This window comes from Eretmochelys imbricata, chromosome 1 (assembly GCF_965152235.1).
Source record: "Eretmochelys imbricata isolate rEreImb1 chromosome 1, rEreImb1.hap1, whole genome shotgun sequence".
Lineage (NCBI taxonomy): Eukaryota > Metazoa > Chordata > Testudines > Cheloniidae > Eretmochelys > Eretmochelys imbricata.
The window spans coordinates 359,448,968-359,466,917 of record NC_135572.1 but is presented as its reverse complement, the minus strand read 5'-3'; the positions used below and the strand labels follow the sequence as shown (position 1 = coordinate 359,466,917).

General features: G+C 60.1%; 2 protein-coding genes across 2 annotated transcripts in view; one reads left to right on the top strand and one right to left on the bottom strand.

The window, feature by feature from the left end:
* SND1 (staphylococcal nuclease and tudor domain containing 1) overlaps window positions 1-17,950 on the bottom strand; it is a 501,059-nt gene that overhangs the window by 55,057 nt on the left and 428,052 nt on the right. The window lies entirely within an intron of this gene.
* LRRC4 (leucine rich repeat containing 4) lies at window positions 12,110-14,047 on the top strand. The gene has a single exon (XM_077807953.1). The coding sequence runs from the start codon at window positions 12,110-12,112 to the stop codon at window positions 14,045-14,047; it is 1,938 nt and encodes a 645-aa protein (XP_077664079.1).

The following is a 17,950-nucleotide window of genomic DNA, read 5'->3' as shown; positions in this document are numbered from 1 at the left end:
TGCAGCCCCTCTGGGGTGGGGCACGGCGGCTGTTTATACAGGGACCCCTCGCCCAGTGTCAAGACACAGCCCCTCTGGGGTCCAGGTCCTACCCGATCACTCCAGTGGGGGGCTGAGGAGCAACTGGAGGCAACCAGAATGAGGCCTGAGAAGGGGCTCCCTGCTCCCTGGCAGGTGCAGGGTGGGGGTTGGGAGAGAAGGTCCACCCTGATCTGGGGCACAGGTTCACTTGCTCTCTGGGCATTTGTTTTAGCCCCTGGTCGCCCCAACCCTCCTCACAATGCCCCGAAAAGCAGAGCTTCTGCTCTTGCAAGCGATCGGAGAAGGCAGCCTCTCCCCCACCGCCAGCCACCTCCTCCGCACACAGCGCAGACGTCAGCAACGAGGGGGGGACACAGATAGGCAGCTCCCGAGAAGAGGGGCGGCGTGAGCAGCCCACCGTGAACCTCTGAGGCACAGGGGATGCCAGCACCAGGCGCAGAGGCGCCGGTACCTCGCAGCCCTATCCAGAGCCTGGCACAGCTGGTAGTTCATTACGGTTACTGCCATCCCGCCATGGCTGAGGGGCCCCAGCAGCCGGCTGGCAGCTCATTACGCGTGCTGGCTAGCCTCTTGGCGGGGCTGTCACCGAGTCCCTGGGCGTTGCTCCCTACGAAGCCAAGGAAGGACTCTGGGGAAGTCTCCTCTCGGGGAGCAGTCTGTCTGCAGGACACACAGCTCACCCGGCTTCCACCTTCCTGGGTCTGACCTCGGAGCATTCAGCCTCCTCTGCCCCTCCGTGCGCTTCCCACAGCCAGTCCGCCCAGGCGGGGTCCTGGGGGAAGCCAGAGGGTCCTGCCCCCCAACTCCACAGTCAGACGGGACTCTCAGCCAGCCAGGAAAACAGAGGTTGATTAGACGACAGGAGCATGGTCTAACACAGAGCTCGCAGAGACGGTGCACGTGCAGGCCCAATGGACCTGCTCCTGAAGTTCTCCACAAGCAGCAGTGCCGGGATGCAGACACACTTCTGGCGGAGCACCCATAGGGATGCTGCTGGGAGAACTCCCCGGTTCCCAGCCGCAGCCAGATCGTCCTCCTGTTAAAGAGCTCGGCGGAAGAAATGGAGCCGCCCTGCTAATCTCCACTAATCCTGTAAGCGGGAGTTAAAGCCCCCGCACACAAGTGGATTTGCAGAATAAGGTTCCTTGCAAAGCAAATGACATTAGTCGGCTTTCAACTGAAAGAGGAGAGCGAGATGTGGAGCACGCCGCGATGTGGCAAACCGGTGCCCTGGAGACTGCCCCCTCCTGGCCAGACTGGCACAGCGCAGGCCTTAACACGTGTAGAGTTTGGCTCTTCCGTAATCGGATGCGCCCTACGCAAGCTCTGAAATTTGCACCTATAAATAATCTGGCCCCCCTGTTACCCTGAGGCCAAGCCAAATACCCCCAATGGCAGAAACGTAACTGAGCTCTCCAGGACCCCACCCACCCCGGGCAAGGGGAGAGAGATGCCTGCGCAGTGCACAATGCAGCAAGTGACCTCCGGCTGCTACACAATCGTGCTCCAAAGGTTTTCGCTCGCACAGGTGCAGCAGCTGTGTACACGCTGTGTACACGCCCACGCCCCCCTCCACCCTGATCACCACCAAGTGGCAACGCGACAGCAGCTCTACGTGACAGCTGAATTCTTCCACTGAAACTGCGGAGAGTTCAGGGAGGTGGATTTTACCCAGTCATGTCACTTAATGCTCAGGACCTCAAGTCTGTCAGCACAAAAGCCAAAGCAAGCCCAGCGCCCCACAGCACCACACTGGGGCACTGACGCAGGAGGACTCAGATGAGCGCGCCCCGCTCCCTGCAGCACTGGGGTATGGGGTCGGCACTCTGCCATGCTGGGGTTTTCCTCGGAGGTCTCCTCTCCGCGGCCTGGCCCGAATGATCCTTGCAGCGCAGCATTCCCCAAGTGGCAGTGATGTGAACCCGGAGTGTGGGTGTGGTGTGTGTGAATTGTACATAGATACGACAACACAAACGCTGGCCCCAGGACTCAGCTCTGCAGGCCTTGGCACTGCTTAGAGCTGCCAACCCAGACACAACTTGCTGTCAAAAGCGATGCCTTCCCTTCGCCAGGCTGAGTGCGGGGAGCCCTGTCCGGACTCTGGTCCACTCTGACGGCCAGAAGATGCTCAACATTCCTCGGCAGGAGCCCTCTCCCAAACCTCGCCAGCAAGGGACAGCGCAATGAGTGGGGGAGGGTTAACGGGAGAGCAGGCCTAGAGCAAGGGAACACGCCCAACAGCTGGTGCTGAGGACACGGTTCCCCACCTCCAGGGAAGCTCCCGTGCCGAGCACCAGGCCTGGGGCAGGGCATGGCAGCAAACGGCCAAGAAGGTCCTTAAAGCAGCAGGATGCATGCAGGGCATTCCTACCCCTGGCGGGAAGGGACCACTTGGCTCCAAGGTGGGACGGGCGTGCCAACACCCTCCGTGGGTATGAATGGCTGGCATCTCCTCTCCCGCCGTGCTGCCTCGTCCCCCAACACGGAACCCAGTGCCACCCGACTGGCACTCCCGGACTGGGGGAGCTTCGGCACCGGGGCGAGGAGGGGTGTTTAGGGCAGGGGCAGTGGGTCATACTCTGCTGCAATGTCCTAGATTAGGAGACGTTGGGCACAGCTCCAAGCGGAGGTTTTGGAGCCTCAGCCCCTCCCTGCCTGCAATTACGTGCGCCTGGTTCCCGCCGCTGAGTTGGGGACAATCGAACTCCTGCGCTCTGCCGTGACAGCGACCGGTCACCACAGAAACACCCTCAGAGTGGTCAAGGCTATCCCCGAGCACCACACCACCATGTCTCCCATGAGACCCCACTCGGAGCCGCCCGATCCCAGGAGGCCAGTGCAGGAAGCCAGGCCTGGGGCTGAGGCATGGCTGTGGTGCTCAGGAGCTGCTGTGTGACCCGGCTCACACCAAGTCAGCAGAAGCAGAGAGGCTAAGAGTCCTGACTGCTCTAATTACTAGCCCACACTCCCCTCCCAGAGCCTGAACAAAACCCAGGAGTCCTGACTGCAGCCCTCCTTCCCTCTCCGCAGAGTGGGGCAGAGCAGGGGAGCCCCAGAGATCAGGGTGGGAGGCTGGCAGGCAATACTTGCAGCATGCACCCCCAGGGGCCCCTGCACACCCAGAGGCCCATTTCTGAGAGAGCAGCGCGGGCTGGACGATCCCAACGGACAAAGAGCCAGCCTGCCACTTCACTGCTGCAGCCACGCAGAGGAGCATGCCGGCCCTGCCCTCCGGGCGCTGTGTGGGCATCTAGTGGCTGGTTAGGCGACAGAGAGATGGCTCTTAGAGCAGGCTCCAGGAGAAGGCACCGCAGGCCACATCTAAACCAGGCAGGGAAAATGGCCACGTTCTGACCCTCCTGGGGCCTGGCAGCGCCGCGGACGAGCCCGAGAGCGCTGTTGCATTACAGCAGTGCTGAGATCGGGGGCTCCCTGGGCAGGGCGCTGCAATGAGAGACCAGACCGGACCTGCACAGCACACGACCAAAGAGCTCAGACCGGAAAGAGGGAGCACCGCTCCGCAGGAAGACTAGTGACCTGCCCTGAAACTAACCCCTACCCCCGGCACCAATAGGACCCAGCTCTGCGCCCACAGCAATGTCCAGTCACCTGCTCACCGCTCCAGCTGGGACACGCAGCTCTCAGCCCTGCGCCGATCCTAGCAAAGCCGCTGAGCCTGCAGGCGGGACACTCTGCCCCTGGGAAAGGGAGGGGAGCCTGCTTTTCCACTGGACCGCCCCGCGCAGGCAGTGTTGCCAGGCTCTGGGGAAAGATGTGTTCAGCTTCCCCAGGCTGGCAGACTGCTATGCCACCCAGGGACCATGACTCAAACCCTTCGCTGCCCTGCCTGAGAATGCGGGCTCCGGGCTCCCCACAGGGCGTGTGCTTTCCCCTCCAGAGACCACGGAGGAGTTCACACTGCAGCATGCACAGCTAGCCGAGAGACAGCTGGGGGCTCAGACAACCTGAGCCCTTGGCCCGGCAGGACTTGGACAGGAGAGGTCAATGGGATCCCCAGCTCTCCTCTGAGCCAGCCTGACCCCAGCGAGGGGGCACGGTGCTGCCGGAAGCCCCTTCAAAACCAACAGCCTGACCACTCGGGGCCAAAGATCCCCGGCCATTTTCTGTAAAAGCCACCGCTGGTTTCCCTGGCCTGCCCACTTCCCACCTGGGGAAAGCCCTCCCGCCCGGCCCTGTCCCCTAGAGAGAAGATCCATCACTTCCTGCCCCAGCTGGCCCTCTGCGCTGCTGCAGCGTGGGGCTGATGACCAGCGGCTGGCTTCCACCCCAGAATGGGTGCATCCCCGCGGTGAGTGCACAGGCCAGGCTGTAACCCCGGGGATCTCCCAGGACCACTGGGGTGGGGGAAGGCTCCCTCGGGACAGGCCGCACCTTGTGTGAGATCCAGCACCCAGGGCGCACTGCCCGTTGGGCTGGTACTGGAGGCGGAAGCGCCTCCATCCCAGCTGGCACCCCGAACCCGCAGAGCTCCCCAAGACAGAGATTCTGAATACTCAAACCTTTGGCAGCACCTCCATCACCGGGACTCGGGCGACTCTAAAGGGGCTGGCCGAGGCTGGGATCCGGCTCGGGAACTGTGGGGCTTTCCACAGAGGGGCACGCTGGCTGCCAGGCACCCCCACCCCCCGCCTCCGCTCATGTGCATCCTGTTACATGAAGTAGCATCACCTGTTACAAAGCTAAAGGCAAACGGAGCCGTGATAAGATCTTTGCCTCCTTCCTAGACAGCACCATGATCTAGTCGCGCCCGACAGCCGGATCCCTGCCCCGGGGACGGGCCAGAACCTTTCACCGCAAAGGAGGCGGCGCAGATGGGGCCTCGCCTCACCCGTGTGCAGAGGGCAGACGGCAAAACTCCTGTCCAGACCCAGCTCCCGCCATGACACAGGCTCCCTGGGTGACGCTGGGCAAGCCACAGGATCTCTCTGGGCCTCCGTTCCCAGCTCTGTAACGGGACAGCTCTTCCTTTTGTCCTGCCCACTCTGACTGGGGCAGGGGCTGCCTCTCATTGTACATCTGGGCAGTGCCTGGCTCAATGGGGGGCCCCGGATCCTGGACAGGGTCCGGGCAGCTCCCGGCTCAACGGGGAGCCCCGGATCCTGGACAGGGTCTGGGCAGCTCCTTGGGGCTCATCACGGTGCTACCACAGTATAAACAAGAAGCAATCATCCACCACATCCAGTTTCCACTGGTGTTCTCCCGCAACGCACAGGGGCTCTGCCAGCGACTCAACGAACATCCACCACGGACCTGCTCCCCCCAGCCAGGAACCTCCCTGTCGTGCCCTTCCGCGGGGTTGGAGCTGGAGAACCTGCAATGGGGCATATCTGCAGGGCCCAGCTCCGGTGCGTGTTCATACAGCGCCCAGCCCGGGGTGCTGGTCGGGGACCAGTTCTCCTTGGCGCTTCACCACCACAAACACCAGTAAGCGGGGTGCAGCAAGGCAGGGACATGGCAGCACGGAGCCTGGCAGGGAGCAAATAGCCGCTATCTAAGCCAGCCCAGCGCGAGCTCAATTCCTGCCCCACCACCCGCCCAGGGCTCAATTCACTCCTGCCCAGCCGCTTGCTAGGGCGCGGTGGGCGTCCCACATCGGCAGCGTGCGAGTCGGCAGGGATGAAGTCAGGCAGAGCAGATGCTTGCACAGAGCAAGGCTGGGGAGGAGCAGGGGAGAGCGATTCCCCAGACAGAATTACATCCCATTACTCTCCACCCGACATAGCCAGCCCGGCAAAATTAGCCCGATCTATCTTGGTGCCGGCAGGGCTCCCACCACCACCACGGCGTCGAGTGCCACCAAGTATTTAAAAATAGCAGCCCTAATCACCCCCTCCCCCCGGCTGCCTGCCATCAGCGGAGCCGGCTCATCTCACAGACCCTCCCAATCCATTACAGGCGCTAGCAGGGTCCCCGCCCTCGCCAACTGGCACCTCGTTCCACGCTCTGCTTCAGAGGGGAGCTCCAGCGGGCCCAGGGTGTTACAGGGGGGAGGAGGCGGCCCACTGCTGCAGAGATCAGAGATCCCGGGCTATTCCGCCGGCCTGGGGACAGGCCAGGGAGGCACAAGGCCAACAGCCCCAGGGACCATTTATTTTGATTCATGGCACACGTTATAAACGCAGCCCGAGACCCAGTGGCTGCTCCTCCCCGAAGAGGCCATCAGCCGCCCGCTCCTCCCCCAGCCCTAGTCATCGCTAGGACCCTCCCTCCCCGCTGCTGTGCAGCATGACCAGAAGGTCCTCAGGTTGGCAGCAGATGGGGTGGGGCAGGAGTTCCAGCCTCGGGTGCGGGTGGGGGGGGCTTCTGGAGAATGTCCAGCTGGCAGCTCCTTCTCCGAGACTCACGGGAGCTCCAGCTCTGCCTCTGACCCCTGTCACGGCCGGGTCCCTCCACACAGGCCTCATCCGGCGCCCGAGGCTCCATGCAGTGCAGTCGTGTCACTGGCTCACAGCTGCCCAATTCCGTGCCCGTTCCTTGGTGAATGTAAGAGGCAGCCCCGTGCGGCGTGCACGACAGGAGCCTACGCCCCAGCTGACAAAGGGCCTGGCCGACAGGAGCAAGGCCCAGGGCCGATGGGATTGCTGTGCTCACCTAGCCGGGGGGAAGACGGGAAATGCCGGCTGAGAAGACGCTGCTGCCAGATAGCCGCTGGACTCCCCAGACCATGAACTCCGACAGCACACGGGGGCACACGCCCTCCGTACCAGGGATGGGCACAAACCTAGCTCTCCCCTGCCCACCAACAGCCCCCAGCGCCAGACAACCACCCTCTGGCAGGCAGAGCTGAGTGCACAACAGGACACAGAGCGACATGAGAAACCAGTCTGAGCTGCTGCATTCACGCCGGGCTAGGTCCCCGCTAGCCAGTCAGCCCCTCCCGGAATTCACAGTCCGTTTGGGCCCGCTGCTCACGCCGTTTTGGTGTGCACCTGCCTGAGAAATTTCCCCCTAGAGTGACCACAGCTCTGCACCCAAGGGGGTCTAGCTAGCCACGGGAGGGCACAGTGACTGGATTTCTATACTGAGTCGTAACGATTGTGCATGGAACTGGGACTGCATCCTGCACACACAACTGTGGCTAAGGGCACAAAACCCACACTGCACCCCCATCTCATTGGCAGAGCAGAAGCGACAGCCGAGTGATGGGACCCGAGCACTTTGCATTGCGCCTGGATAGAGCCTTTGTCCCAGTACAACGGGCTCGCAGGTGCCGTACGTGTGCCCCGACGGCAGCAGAGAGATTTCAATGCTTATGTGTCTCAACCACAGCAGCGTGCGACACAAGACAACCACAAGGTGCGACAGACCTGCCCCCAGGACCCAGCTGGAGCATGCGGCAGCACCGGTCCCTCCTCTCCAGCCAAACCTTGCGTGGTCACAGGCATCTGCCCGGGCGCTCCAAGGGCACTCCGCTTCAGGGTCCCCCAGAGATCCAACTCACTTCCCCTGCTTTCTGGGAGCACTTGGAGAGATGGTGCAGCCAGGCCGCCCTGCTTGTCAATACAGCTTCCCCACCCTCACCGGCAGGCTGCCTGTTACACGCAAAACACTACCCTAAAGGAGCGAGACGGTGGCCAAGTGGAGCACTCAGAAGCTAGGAAAGGCCGGGAGTCACCAGCCAGAGTGCTGCGCCCCTTTCTGCAGCATGAGATGGGCTGGTCACTGTCCCAGGCTGTTCCTTCCATAGGCCTCCCGCCTCCGTCAGCGAGCGACCCAGGCCTGATTTCACGTGCCCCAGGCTCCCCCGCACCGAGTGAACATTTATTCCTTGCCTCCTGGGCGTTTCCATGGTGCTCTCACCGCAGAATCCAAGTGCTTCACACACGTTAGTGGATTTCTCACCACAATTCCCCCGTGAGATTAGGGGGGGATTATCATCCCTGTTTACAGCTGGGGGCTGAGACTTGCAGAGATTAAGGCCAAAATTGTCAAAAAACATCTGTTAATTTTTGGCACCCCACTCGAGACACTTAGGGGCTGCTGTTCCAGTGTACCTAGCAAGTGCATAGCACTGTTCAAAGCACAGCAACCATTGACTGCACTTCTCCGGGTCTGCTCCCCGGGGCGCCCGGCGAGAGAGGAGCCCCCAGCTCATGGCCAACTGAGCATTTTCCTCTGTGACTTGTCCAGCGTCGCACGAAATGCTGGGCAGCGGCTGGGGGAGAATGCAGTTCTCCCGGGCAGCATTCGACTGCCTTCGCCGCGAGACCTTCCTTTCTCTTCCGGCATCCCGTGCCTCTGTCACTGCACACCCACGTCTGCAGCAAATGATGCCGGGGTTCTGCAGACCCCAGCCTCCTTCGCTGCCCCGCCCTCAGGCACCTCTGGGGCGGTGTGGAAAAACCAGTGTGTGATCCTATCATTAAAGCCAGCGATCGCCCGAGGGCATAGAGTTCAGGTTGCACAAACCACCTCAGTTGTGGCCTTCCCTGACTGCAGAGGGCTCCACTTCGCTCCCTTAACGTTCTCGTCCGAGGGTTTTTGGGTGCAATGTCCAGTCAGGCAGGAGCAGGTGCTCTGCAAACCCAGGGCGCTGCTCCAACTCCGAGACCACCCCTCCCGCCCATCACATCACGTCTGCCCCGGGGGGAAAGGCATTAACCCCAAGGCTGCTTGGGGGACAACTTCTCCCCTTCCCTGCTCTCCAGACTGGGCTAGGAGAAGCCATGCTGCCAGGCATGCTAGCTAGGAATGCCCGCCAGCCACGCAACAGGGTGCCCATTGCATTGCCAAGCCAGTCCTGCCACTTTCCCAGCCTCCCCTTGGGGGCGGCGGAGAGCTGGGCTTGTTCCGGTGTGACCCACAGGTGGGGTGGGGTGGGGTAGGGCCTGGCGGAGCCAGCTGTGGGCGCGAGAGACCTGCAGCCCTTTGGGATCCTGGCCTTTCGTTGAGGTACCGATCAGCCACGTGGAACGTCAGCTGAGAGCCTCCAGCTGGCAAGGCAGCGTGCCTGGCCTCCCTGGCAGGCCGTGGCAGATGGGGACGTGCTGGCTAGCCAGCCAGCCCCGGTCACGATGGGATCCGGCCACGAGGAGCACAAAGGGGCCTCACAAACACCCCAGCCTGCTGCCCCCCAAGAAGGGAGCCAGGCTGCACACACCACTCCTGGGGCATGGGGAACCAGAGAGGGGCTGCAAGCAGCATCACAGCCTCCCCCCCGCCCCTACCACTGCTCTCTCCCCTGCCTCTCCACACGAGGCTACAAGTGAGCTGCCCTTGCCCCCGAATACAGGTCAACTTCAGAGCTCCCAACCTTTCCCAGATCACAAGACGGGGGCAACTCCAGACACCCCCCACCCATCCCAGGGTCATGGGACAGGGGCGATTCCAGACCCCCTCCCCCAGGACAGGGTGAATCCAGACACACACAAACACACACCCAATCACGGAACAGGGCGACTCCAGACCCCCCCACCCTGGGTCATAAGGCAGGGTGACCCCCCCACCCCGGGTCAAGGGACAGGGCGACTCCAGACACCTCCCCGCCCATCCCGGGGTCACAGCACAGGGTGACCCCACTCTCTGCCACCCGATCATAGGATGGGGCAACTCCAGATACCTCCCTCCCGCCAAGTTCAAGGGATGGTGCAGCTCCAGACCGCCCTACCCCTCGGGATCACAGGATGGTGGTGACTCCAGACACCTCCTGCCCATCCTGGGGTCAAGGGATGGGGCGACTCCAGATCCCACCCCTGGGACGGGGTGACTCCACACACACACACAGGTCACAAGACAGGGCAACCCCCGCTACTTCCTCCCCCCATGGGGCCAGTCTCCCCCCGATGATAGGATGGGGTGACTCCAGACACCTCCCTCCTCCCAAGTTCAAGGAATGGCACAACTCCAGACCCCCCCTCTACCCTTTGGGGTCATGGGATGATGGTGACTCCAGACTCACACACACGGGGGGGGGGGGAAGATGGGGTGACCCGACAACTGCCCCCCAAGGTCCCGGGACAGGGCAACTCCAGACACCCCCCCCCCCAAGCATTCCAGGGTCAGGGGACAGGGCGACTCCAGACAACCCCCCAGCCATTCCAGGGTCACAGGATGGGGAGAATCCAGACACCCCCCCCACCCCCCGGATCACAGGACGGGGCGACCCCACTCCCCCGCCGGTCACGGGATGGGGCGACGCCTGACACCCCTCCTCCCCCTGGGGTCATGGATGGCGCAGTTCCAGCCACCCCTCAGTACCCTTAAGGGCTATGGGCCAACTGAATTCAGAGACCCTCCCGCCCCCAAGCCCTGGGACATGGCCGTTCTACCCCCAAGCCACCCAGCCGCACGCCCCTCCTCGGCGGAACGCGGGCACCTGGGAAACCGGGGGGCGGGACAGAGCCCGTGGGGGAGGCAGAGGAACGGGCTGAGCCCAGGCTTCCCGGCTGCCGCGCTGCTCAGCACTGCCTGCGTCTGGCCCTGCGCCGCCCCCTCGCCCGGGCCCCCAGGCGGGCCCCCGGACAGCAGCCCGCTCCGCGCTCGGCAGGGCATCGCGGGGCCTTTCCCCCGAGAGCTGGGGGAGCGCCCCGTCCGCGGCCACCCTGCCTCCTGTTGCAGCACCCACCGAAGCCGCTCCTCCCGGCACGGCACGGCTCCCTGGCCCTCCGTGCAGGGAGCGAGGGAGGGCAGCCTGGCCGTTAACCCCTGGAGGGAAGGCGGAGGAGGGGGAGGCTGCGAGCCCTGCATCACGCTCCCGCTCTGCCCAGCACACGATGCGTCAGCAGTACACCCGCGTTCCCACTGAAGGACAAAAGGATGAGAGAGCAGCCTGCCCGGCTGCCGCCTGCACCAGCACCGCCGCGGGGAGCCCGGGCGCCGGGGGAGAGGGCTGCCGCCGGCACGGGTAGGAAGGGAAGATGTTACCGGGGTCCGGTGCCTCTCACGCCGCCGCCGCTGCCCCGCCTCCGCCTCCTCCCGCCGCAGTCGACGGGCAACAAAGACGTTAACGGCACCGGAAGGCTGGCGCCCGACCTCACCGCCTCAGAGCCGCGGGGGAGCCGGCCGGGGCCCCGGGAGGGGAGCCCGCCGCCCTGCCCATCCTGCGCCGGGGCTCGGGGCTAACGCGGGGCTCGGCGCTGGTGCACTCCCCCCAGCAAGACAGCGGCACTCCAGAGCGGCCCCCCCGCCGCACGGCCGCGCGCCCCCCTCCCTGGAGAAGCCGCCGGGTCGCCGCCAAGCGCGAGGAGGCTGCAGCCGGGCCAAGCACCACAGCCCCGCACGCGGAAGAAGGGGGGGGCGTGCAGAGTGACCCCTCGCCCCAGCTGCCAAGAGCGACCGACCGCGATGGGCTGCCGCTAGCCTCCGGCGATCCCCAGCAGAGCCCCCCGCGGGGAGGGGGGCGAGCACAGACCGAGCGGGGCCAGAGGAAGAGGCTGGCAAAGGGGCAGCGAGCAGAGAGCACGATTCTCTTTGGTTCCTTGTCTGGCTGTTCCCGGCGGGGGCGGGGGCCGGGGGGCCGGGTGCACGCTCCGGCCATGGAGCACCAGCCCCAGCAGCTGCTGGCAGCAGCCGGCTCTCGGAGCCAAGGACAAATGTGCAAAGCGCTGGCAGAGTTGCTCCCCGGGGCAGGAGGGAACCATGCACCTGCCTAGCCGAGCCGGCCTCACCTCCCGCCGGGCTCCTGCCACGCTGCTTTCCCAGCTCCTGCTCTGGATTTACTAGGAGCCATTTTGTCTTTCACCCCCCTTCCCCTTCCCCCTCCCCCTTCTTCCCCTTTGTTAATTCAAAACTGAACCGGAGAGGGGACAGGGAGGATGGAGCGGCGTCCTGCGGTGAGAGCTTAAAGAGCAGCGCACAGACCCCTTCCTCCCCAGGCAGGTGCCAATTACAGAGCAGGGGCTCGGCTGGGGGGGCTCGTGCTTTGCCTTGTTTCTTATTTATTTTTCTTCACCCCATTTTCCCCTGATCCCCCCCCCAGCTCCCTCCCCCCCCGCCCCTTTGTTAGCTGGCGAGAGGAATGAACAGCTGGTTTAAGCTGGGGGAATAGGGCCCCTTCTCCTTTCTGTGCCAAATCCCGGACGATGGTGAATTATGTACGGGCCACATCATGAAGCTCTTGCGGCAGGTAACTGTGCACCACACCTGGAATGCTGCCCTGCTCTCGGCCGTCTACCTCACGGCGCAGGTGTGGATTCTGTCTGCAGCAGCTGTCTGGGCCGGAGCCCCGAACTGCCCCTCCGTCTGTTCCTGCAGTAACCAGTTCAGCAAGGTGGTGTGCACGCGCCGCGGCCTGGCGGAGGTCCCTCAGGGCATCCCTTCCAACACCCGCTATCTCAACCTCATGGAGAACAACATCCAGCTGATCCAAGCAGACACCTTCCGGCACCTGCACCACCTGGAGGTCTTGCAGCTGGGCAGGAACTCCATCCGCCAGATCGAGGTGGGTGCTTTCAATGGGCTGGCCAGTCTCAACACGCTGGAATTGTTTGACAACTGGCTGACCGTCATCCCGAGCGGGGCCTTTGAGTACTTGTCCAAGCTGCGGGAGCTGTGGCTCAGGAACAACCCCATCGAGAGCATCCCCTCGTACGCCTTCAACCGGGTCCCGTCCCTCATGCGCTTGGACCTGGGCGAGCTCAAGAAGCTGGAGTACATTTCTGAGGGGGCTTTTGAGGGATTATACAACCTGAAGTACCTTAATCTTGGGATGTGTAACATTAAAGACATGCCAAACCTCACGCCCCTCGTGGGGCTGGAGGAACTGGAGATGTCGGGGAATAACTTCCCTGACATCAAGCCAGGATCTTTCCATGGGTTAAAGTCTCTCAAGAAGTTGTGGATTATGAACTCCCAGATCAGCCTGATTGAGCGGAACGCATTCGACGACCTCACCTCGCTGGTGGAGCTCAACCTGGCCCACAATAACCTGACCTCGTTGCCGCATGACCTTTTTGCCCCCCTGAGATACCTGGTGGAGCTTCACTTGCACCACAACCCCTGGAGCTGCGACTGCGACATCCTGTGGCTCTCCTGGTGGCTGCGGGAGTACATCCCCACCAACTCCACCTGTTGCGGGCGCTGCCATGCCCCGATGCACATGAGGGGCAAGTTCCTGGTGGAGGTGGACCAGACCTCCTTCCAGTGCTCCGCACCCTTTATCATGGACGCCCCCATGGATCTAAACATCTCGGAAGGACGAGTGGCGGAGCTCAAGTGCCGGACTCCCTCCATGTCCTCTGTGAGGTGGTTGCTGCCTAACGGGACCATTCTGAGCCACGCGTCTAACCACCCAAGGATATCCGTCCTCAATGACGGGACCTTGAACTTCTCCCACGTTTTGCTAACGGACACTGGGGTTTACACGTGCATGGTCACCAATGTGGCAGGGAACTCCAATGCCTCGGCCTACCTCAACGTGAGCACGGCCGAGCTCAACACTTCCAACTACAGCTTCTTCACCACCGTCACGGTGGAAACCACAGAGATCTCCCCCGAAGACATCTCCCCAAAATTCACTAAGCCAGTGCCAACGACTTCGACAGGGTACCAGCCAGCGTACACCACCACCACCACCGTGCTGATCCAGACCACCAAAATGCCCAAGCCGGTGGCGGTGCCCACAGCGGACACCAGCGACAAGACGCAGACCAGCCTGGACGAGGTGATGAAGACCACGAAGATCATCATCGGCTGCTTTGTGACAGTGACGCTGCTGGCGGCGGCCATGCTGATTGTCTTCTACAAACTTCGCAAGCGGCACCAACGGCGCAGCACGGCGACGGCTGCCCGGACCGTGGAGATCATCCAGGTGGACGAGGACGTGCCGGCGGCCCCGGCGGCCCCGGCCAGTGTATCAGGTGAGGGGGCGGTTGTGCTGCCTACAATTCATGACCATATTAGCTACAACACCTACAAACCGGCACACGGGGCCCACTGGACAGAAAACAGCCTGGGGAATTCGTTACACCCCACGGTAACCACCCTCTCTGAACCGTATATAATTCAGACCCACACCAAGGACAAAGTACAGGAAACTCAAATATGACTTTTTTTCAGAAATTATAAATGCAATAGAATGCACAAAAACAAAACAAAAAAAAAGACAGCAACTTTTGTACAGAGTGGGGGAGAGACTTTTTTTCTTGTATATGCTTATATATTCAATCTATGGGCTGATAAGAGAAGCAGATTATATTAAAATTAAAAAACCTATTTTCTAACTTGTAAGTTCTATTTAAAAAAAAAAAAGAGGGGGGTGGGGGGGACAAAATCAAAATCCAAAATGAAAAAGATGCCGGAATGACTTTCTGGAGTGAGGCTGAGAACACAACTAGCCAAGGGACAGGCGGGAAGCGGGGGAAGGAAGTATCAGTTTTTAGAAGCTGCTCCACAGAACGCGGTAACACAAACCCATTTCTCTAAAGATCTTTTCTTAAAGCCCAACATCGATATTTACAGATTTATCTTATTTAAAAAAATAAGGAAAAAAACGCACCAAGAATTTGTACTGTGCCAAAATGTTACAAATGCAATAACGGGTTTTTTGTGTGGGTGGGTGGGGGAGAGATGGACAGACCGTGGGGCTAAATATATATATGTATTAAAAAAAAAATGCCAACATTTGCCATGTATCTCAATAGGGCTGTGCGTGTGCCCGTGTGTACCGGCTCCGTGGGTATCATGTAACCCAACAGAGCTTCTACAGAAAGAGCAGTGAAAGAGAGAAATTGGCGTCGCTCTCAGTCAAACGGTTCCACACTGCACCAGATTCCTGCAGTTCAGTTTAACCCGCTGTGCGCAGGGAGCGTGTGTGTGCGCCTTTGACTTTCCCAGGAGGGAAGGGAGCGAGGGAAGGTTAGGTCAGGTTGGCTAGAGGGGACATCCGAGCAGGTAGAGGGGGGAGCGGGGGGTGTGTGTGTGTGGCTATGGTGCAGGAGAGCTGACAGATGATTGTAGACCACGCTCCAATTTTATGATTTTTTTCCATCTTTTTTAAGGTGGCAAGAGATGAAGCTTTTTCCCCCTCCCAAACTGCTGGGGTTCCCCAATCAATTGAGGGCTCTTTAGATATCTGTCAACTGGTGGGGGCGGGAGGGGTGGGAGAAAAACAGACCGGAGCTGCTGCAAGGCAGAAATACTCTCGTTTATAGAAATGCAACCAGATTACGCATGGGGGAATCGTCATATTGCCAGAAAGTCTCTTGCTCACGCGAGCATCTGGTGAACCCTAGAAGGGGGAAAAAGGCTCTCCTCCCTGTCACATTTACCCCCCAAAGCAGCCCGTGAAAGGTGTTTGGGGAGCAGGGGAGCATTGGGGGGAGGCCATGCGCATTTCCTTCTGGTCCATTTAAACAATGTAACTACTTTCCTTTCTTATCTGAGCTTTAAAAAACAAAGTGAAAGGATTCAAATCTAAAGGGTGAGAACAGAAAGAGCAACTTCAGAACAATCTGACTGTACTCTGAGAATCAAGTGTATTTTTGTATTTTAATAAACATTGTTCAAATTTTTAATGAAATGTCCCTAACGGATTAAATTGACCAGCTGACCCAAGGAGGAAATCAAACAGAATCAAATCCAAAGGGTTTTGACCTGGTACTGGTCAGAAAAGTGGGGGGATAGGGGAGAAAAAAAAGTATTGAACATTTTTAAAGCTGGCTGTAGCCTCTCCTCAAATTAAACAAAACCACTGTGAGCGCTAGCAACCGCAGCTGAGTCCAGCATCTTCCCGGCTGGTGCAGGGCCCTGGTCTTAGTGGGTGCACAGTGAGGAGTGACGAGCCCTGCTGAGCTGCCGGAGGAGAGGGGAGAAATAAATGCAACCTCATCAAACCGCCCCCCACCAAGCAATAAGCCAGCTCCCCGCCCCCTTCCCTGGCTTCGGGATTGCTGGGCAATTAACGCTTGCTCAGGGTTCCCAGCAGTTCTCTCCATCGCAGGGTATTAGATTACCTGCCTGTCTGAGTGCTATTTACATTCACATCCTAAACAAGTTAATGGTGCCTGGAGGGCTGGCTTCCTGAATGGGAGCCTGGTGGCTTACCAAGGCGTGTGTTAGCATATTGGTGTCATAGAGGGGGAAGTCCTGGAGCAAGCCGGTGGGCGCAGGGAAGCAGCTAGGATGGTGAGGAAGGCCAGAAAGTGGCTGGATGGATGGACAGACAAGACAGCCAGTGCTCTCTCCCCAGCCTCACACATGTTAAGCTGCAGATGCTGACAGCCCCTGGCCTGGGCTAGTTTACATGTCAGAATTAAATTGTACAAGGACTGGCAGGATCTTATTAAAAACAAGAAAAAGGCCAACCCGGCGCAGGGCTAGCTGACGGCCTCCCTCACTCGGGTCCTGCTCCCTGAACCGGAGCCTCTGAACCAGGCCGACCCCTTCTGCAGGGAAAGCGCCCGGCTGTCAGTGCCGGACTGATTAGAAGTTACGCAAGGAATCCATGGGGCAGGGGAGGCCACCCGCTGATTGCATGGCGACCCCTTCAGCAAAAGCCAGAGCAGGCAGCCATTGCGCGAGTCCATTAGCCGGCGTGAGTGCTGCACCTCAATAGACTCGGCCAGCAGAGAAATTGTACTGAAAGGAAATTCTCCCAGGGAGCACAGGCCGTTTGAAAAGCAGCTGGGAGGAAGAGCCCGTGCCTGGTGCGGGGGCTCTGCAGGCGGCGAGGGACGTGGGGGCTGGAAGGAGAAGTGCAGAGGGACAAAGCCCATTAGCTGTGTGTGTGTCAGGGGGAGGAGGGGATAGCCCTGCCGCTAGGAGCTGCAATGGTGGGTCTCCTGGCCAATGGTGGGGGATCCTGCATTAGCCCTTTTCTCAGCTGCCTTCTCCCTGGCTCCAAAGCGAGATCAGCAGCACAAGCGTCCGGCTCTAAGATGCTGGACCCTCCAGCCACGTAGGGATTTCATCTTGTCCCCACGCCAGGAGATGGGCTCCGGGAGAGGGCTGCTGAAGGGAATTTCAGCACTATGAGGGCTATTAAAGCGACCGTCTTTAGTCACCATAATGGGTCACGGCTTGATCCTCCCAAAATCTGTCCTAACCATGACGGGCCAAAGCCCTCCAGACTCTGAGAATGAGACGTAAGGAGCAAGCTCCCCCCACCCCCGGTCACTTTCTTCGTGCCAACCGATGCCAGCTCCTCATTGTGCACCGGCCAGACGGAGCTGCCGCCTGAACGCACAGTTCTTTTCCCAGGGACTCCTGCCAGCTGGGCTTGGTCCACACATGGGGGCTGGAAAGGCCTGTGTCATAGAATATCAGGGTTGGAAGGGACCTCAGGAGGTCATCTAGCCCAACCCACTGCTCAAAGCAGGATCAATCCCCAACTAAATCATCCCAGCCAGGGCTTTGTCAAGCCTGACCTTAAAAACTTCTAAGGAAGGAGATTCCACCACCTCCCCAAGTAACGCATTCCAGTCTTTCACCACCCTCCTAGTGAAAAAGTTTTTCCTAATATCCAACCTAAACCTCCCCCACTGCAACGTGAGACCATTACTCCTTGTTCTGTCATCAGCTACCACTGAGAACAGTCTAGATCCATCCTCTTTGGAACCCCCTTTCAGGTAGTTGAAAGCAGCTATCAAATCCCCTCTCATTCTTCTCTTCCGCAGATTAAACAATCCCACTTCCCTCAGCCTCTCCTCATAAGTCATGTGTTCCAGTCCCCTAATCACTTTTGTTGCCCTCCGCTGGACACTTTCCAGTTTTTCCACATCCTTCTTGTAGTGTGGGGCCCAAAACTGGACACAGTACTCCAGATGAGGCCTCACCAGTGTCGAATAGAGGGGAACGATCACGTCTCTCGATCTGCTGGCAATGCCCCTACTTATACATCCCAAAATGCCATTTGCCTTCTTGGCAACAAGGGCACACTGTTGACTCATATCCAGCTTCTCATCCACTGTAACCCCTAGGTCCTTTTCTGCACAACTGCTGCCGAGCCATT

What these genes read in the sequence shown, in the direction of transcription:
- LRRC4 (XM_077807953.1), top strand. Translation starts at nt 12,110, where the DNA reads ATGAAGCTCTTGCGGCAGGTAACTGTGCACCACACCTGGAATGCTGCC.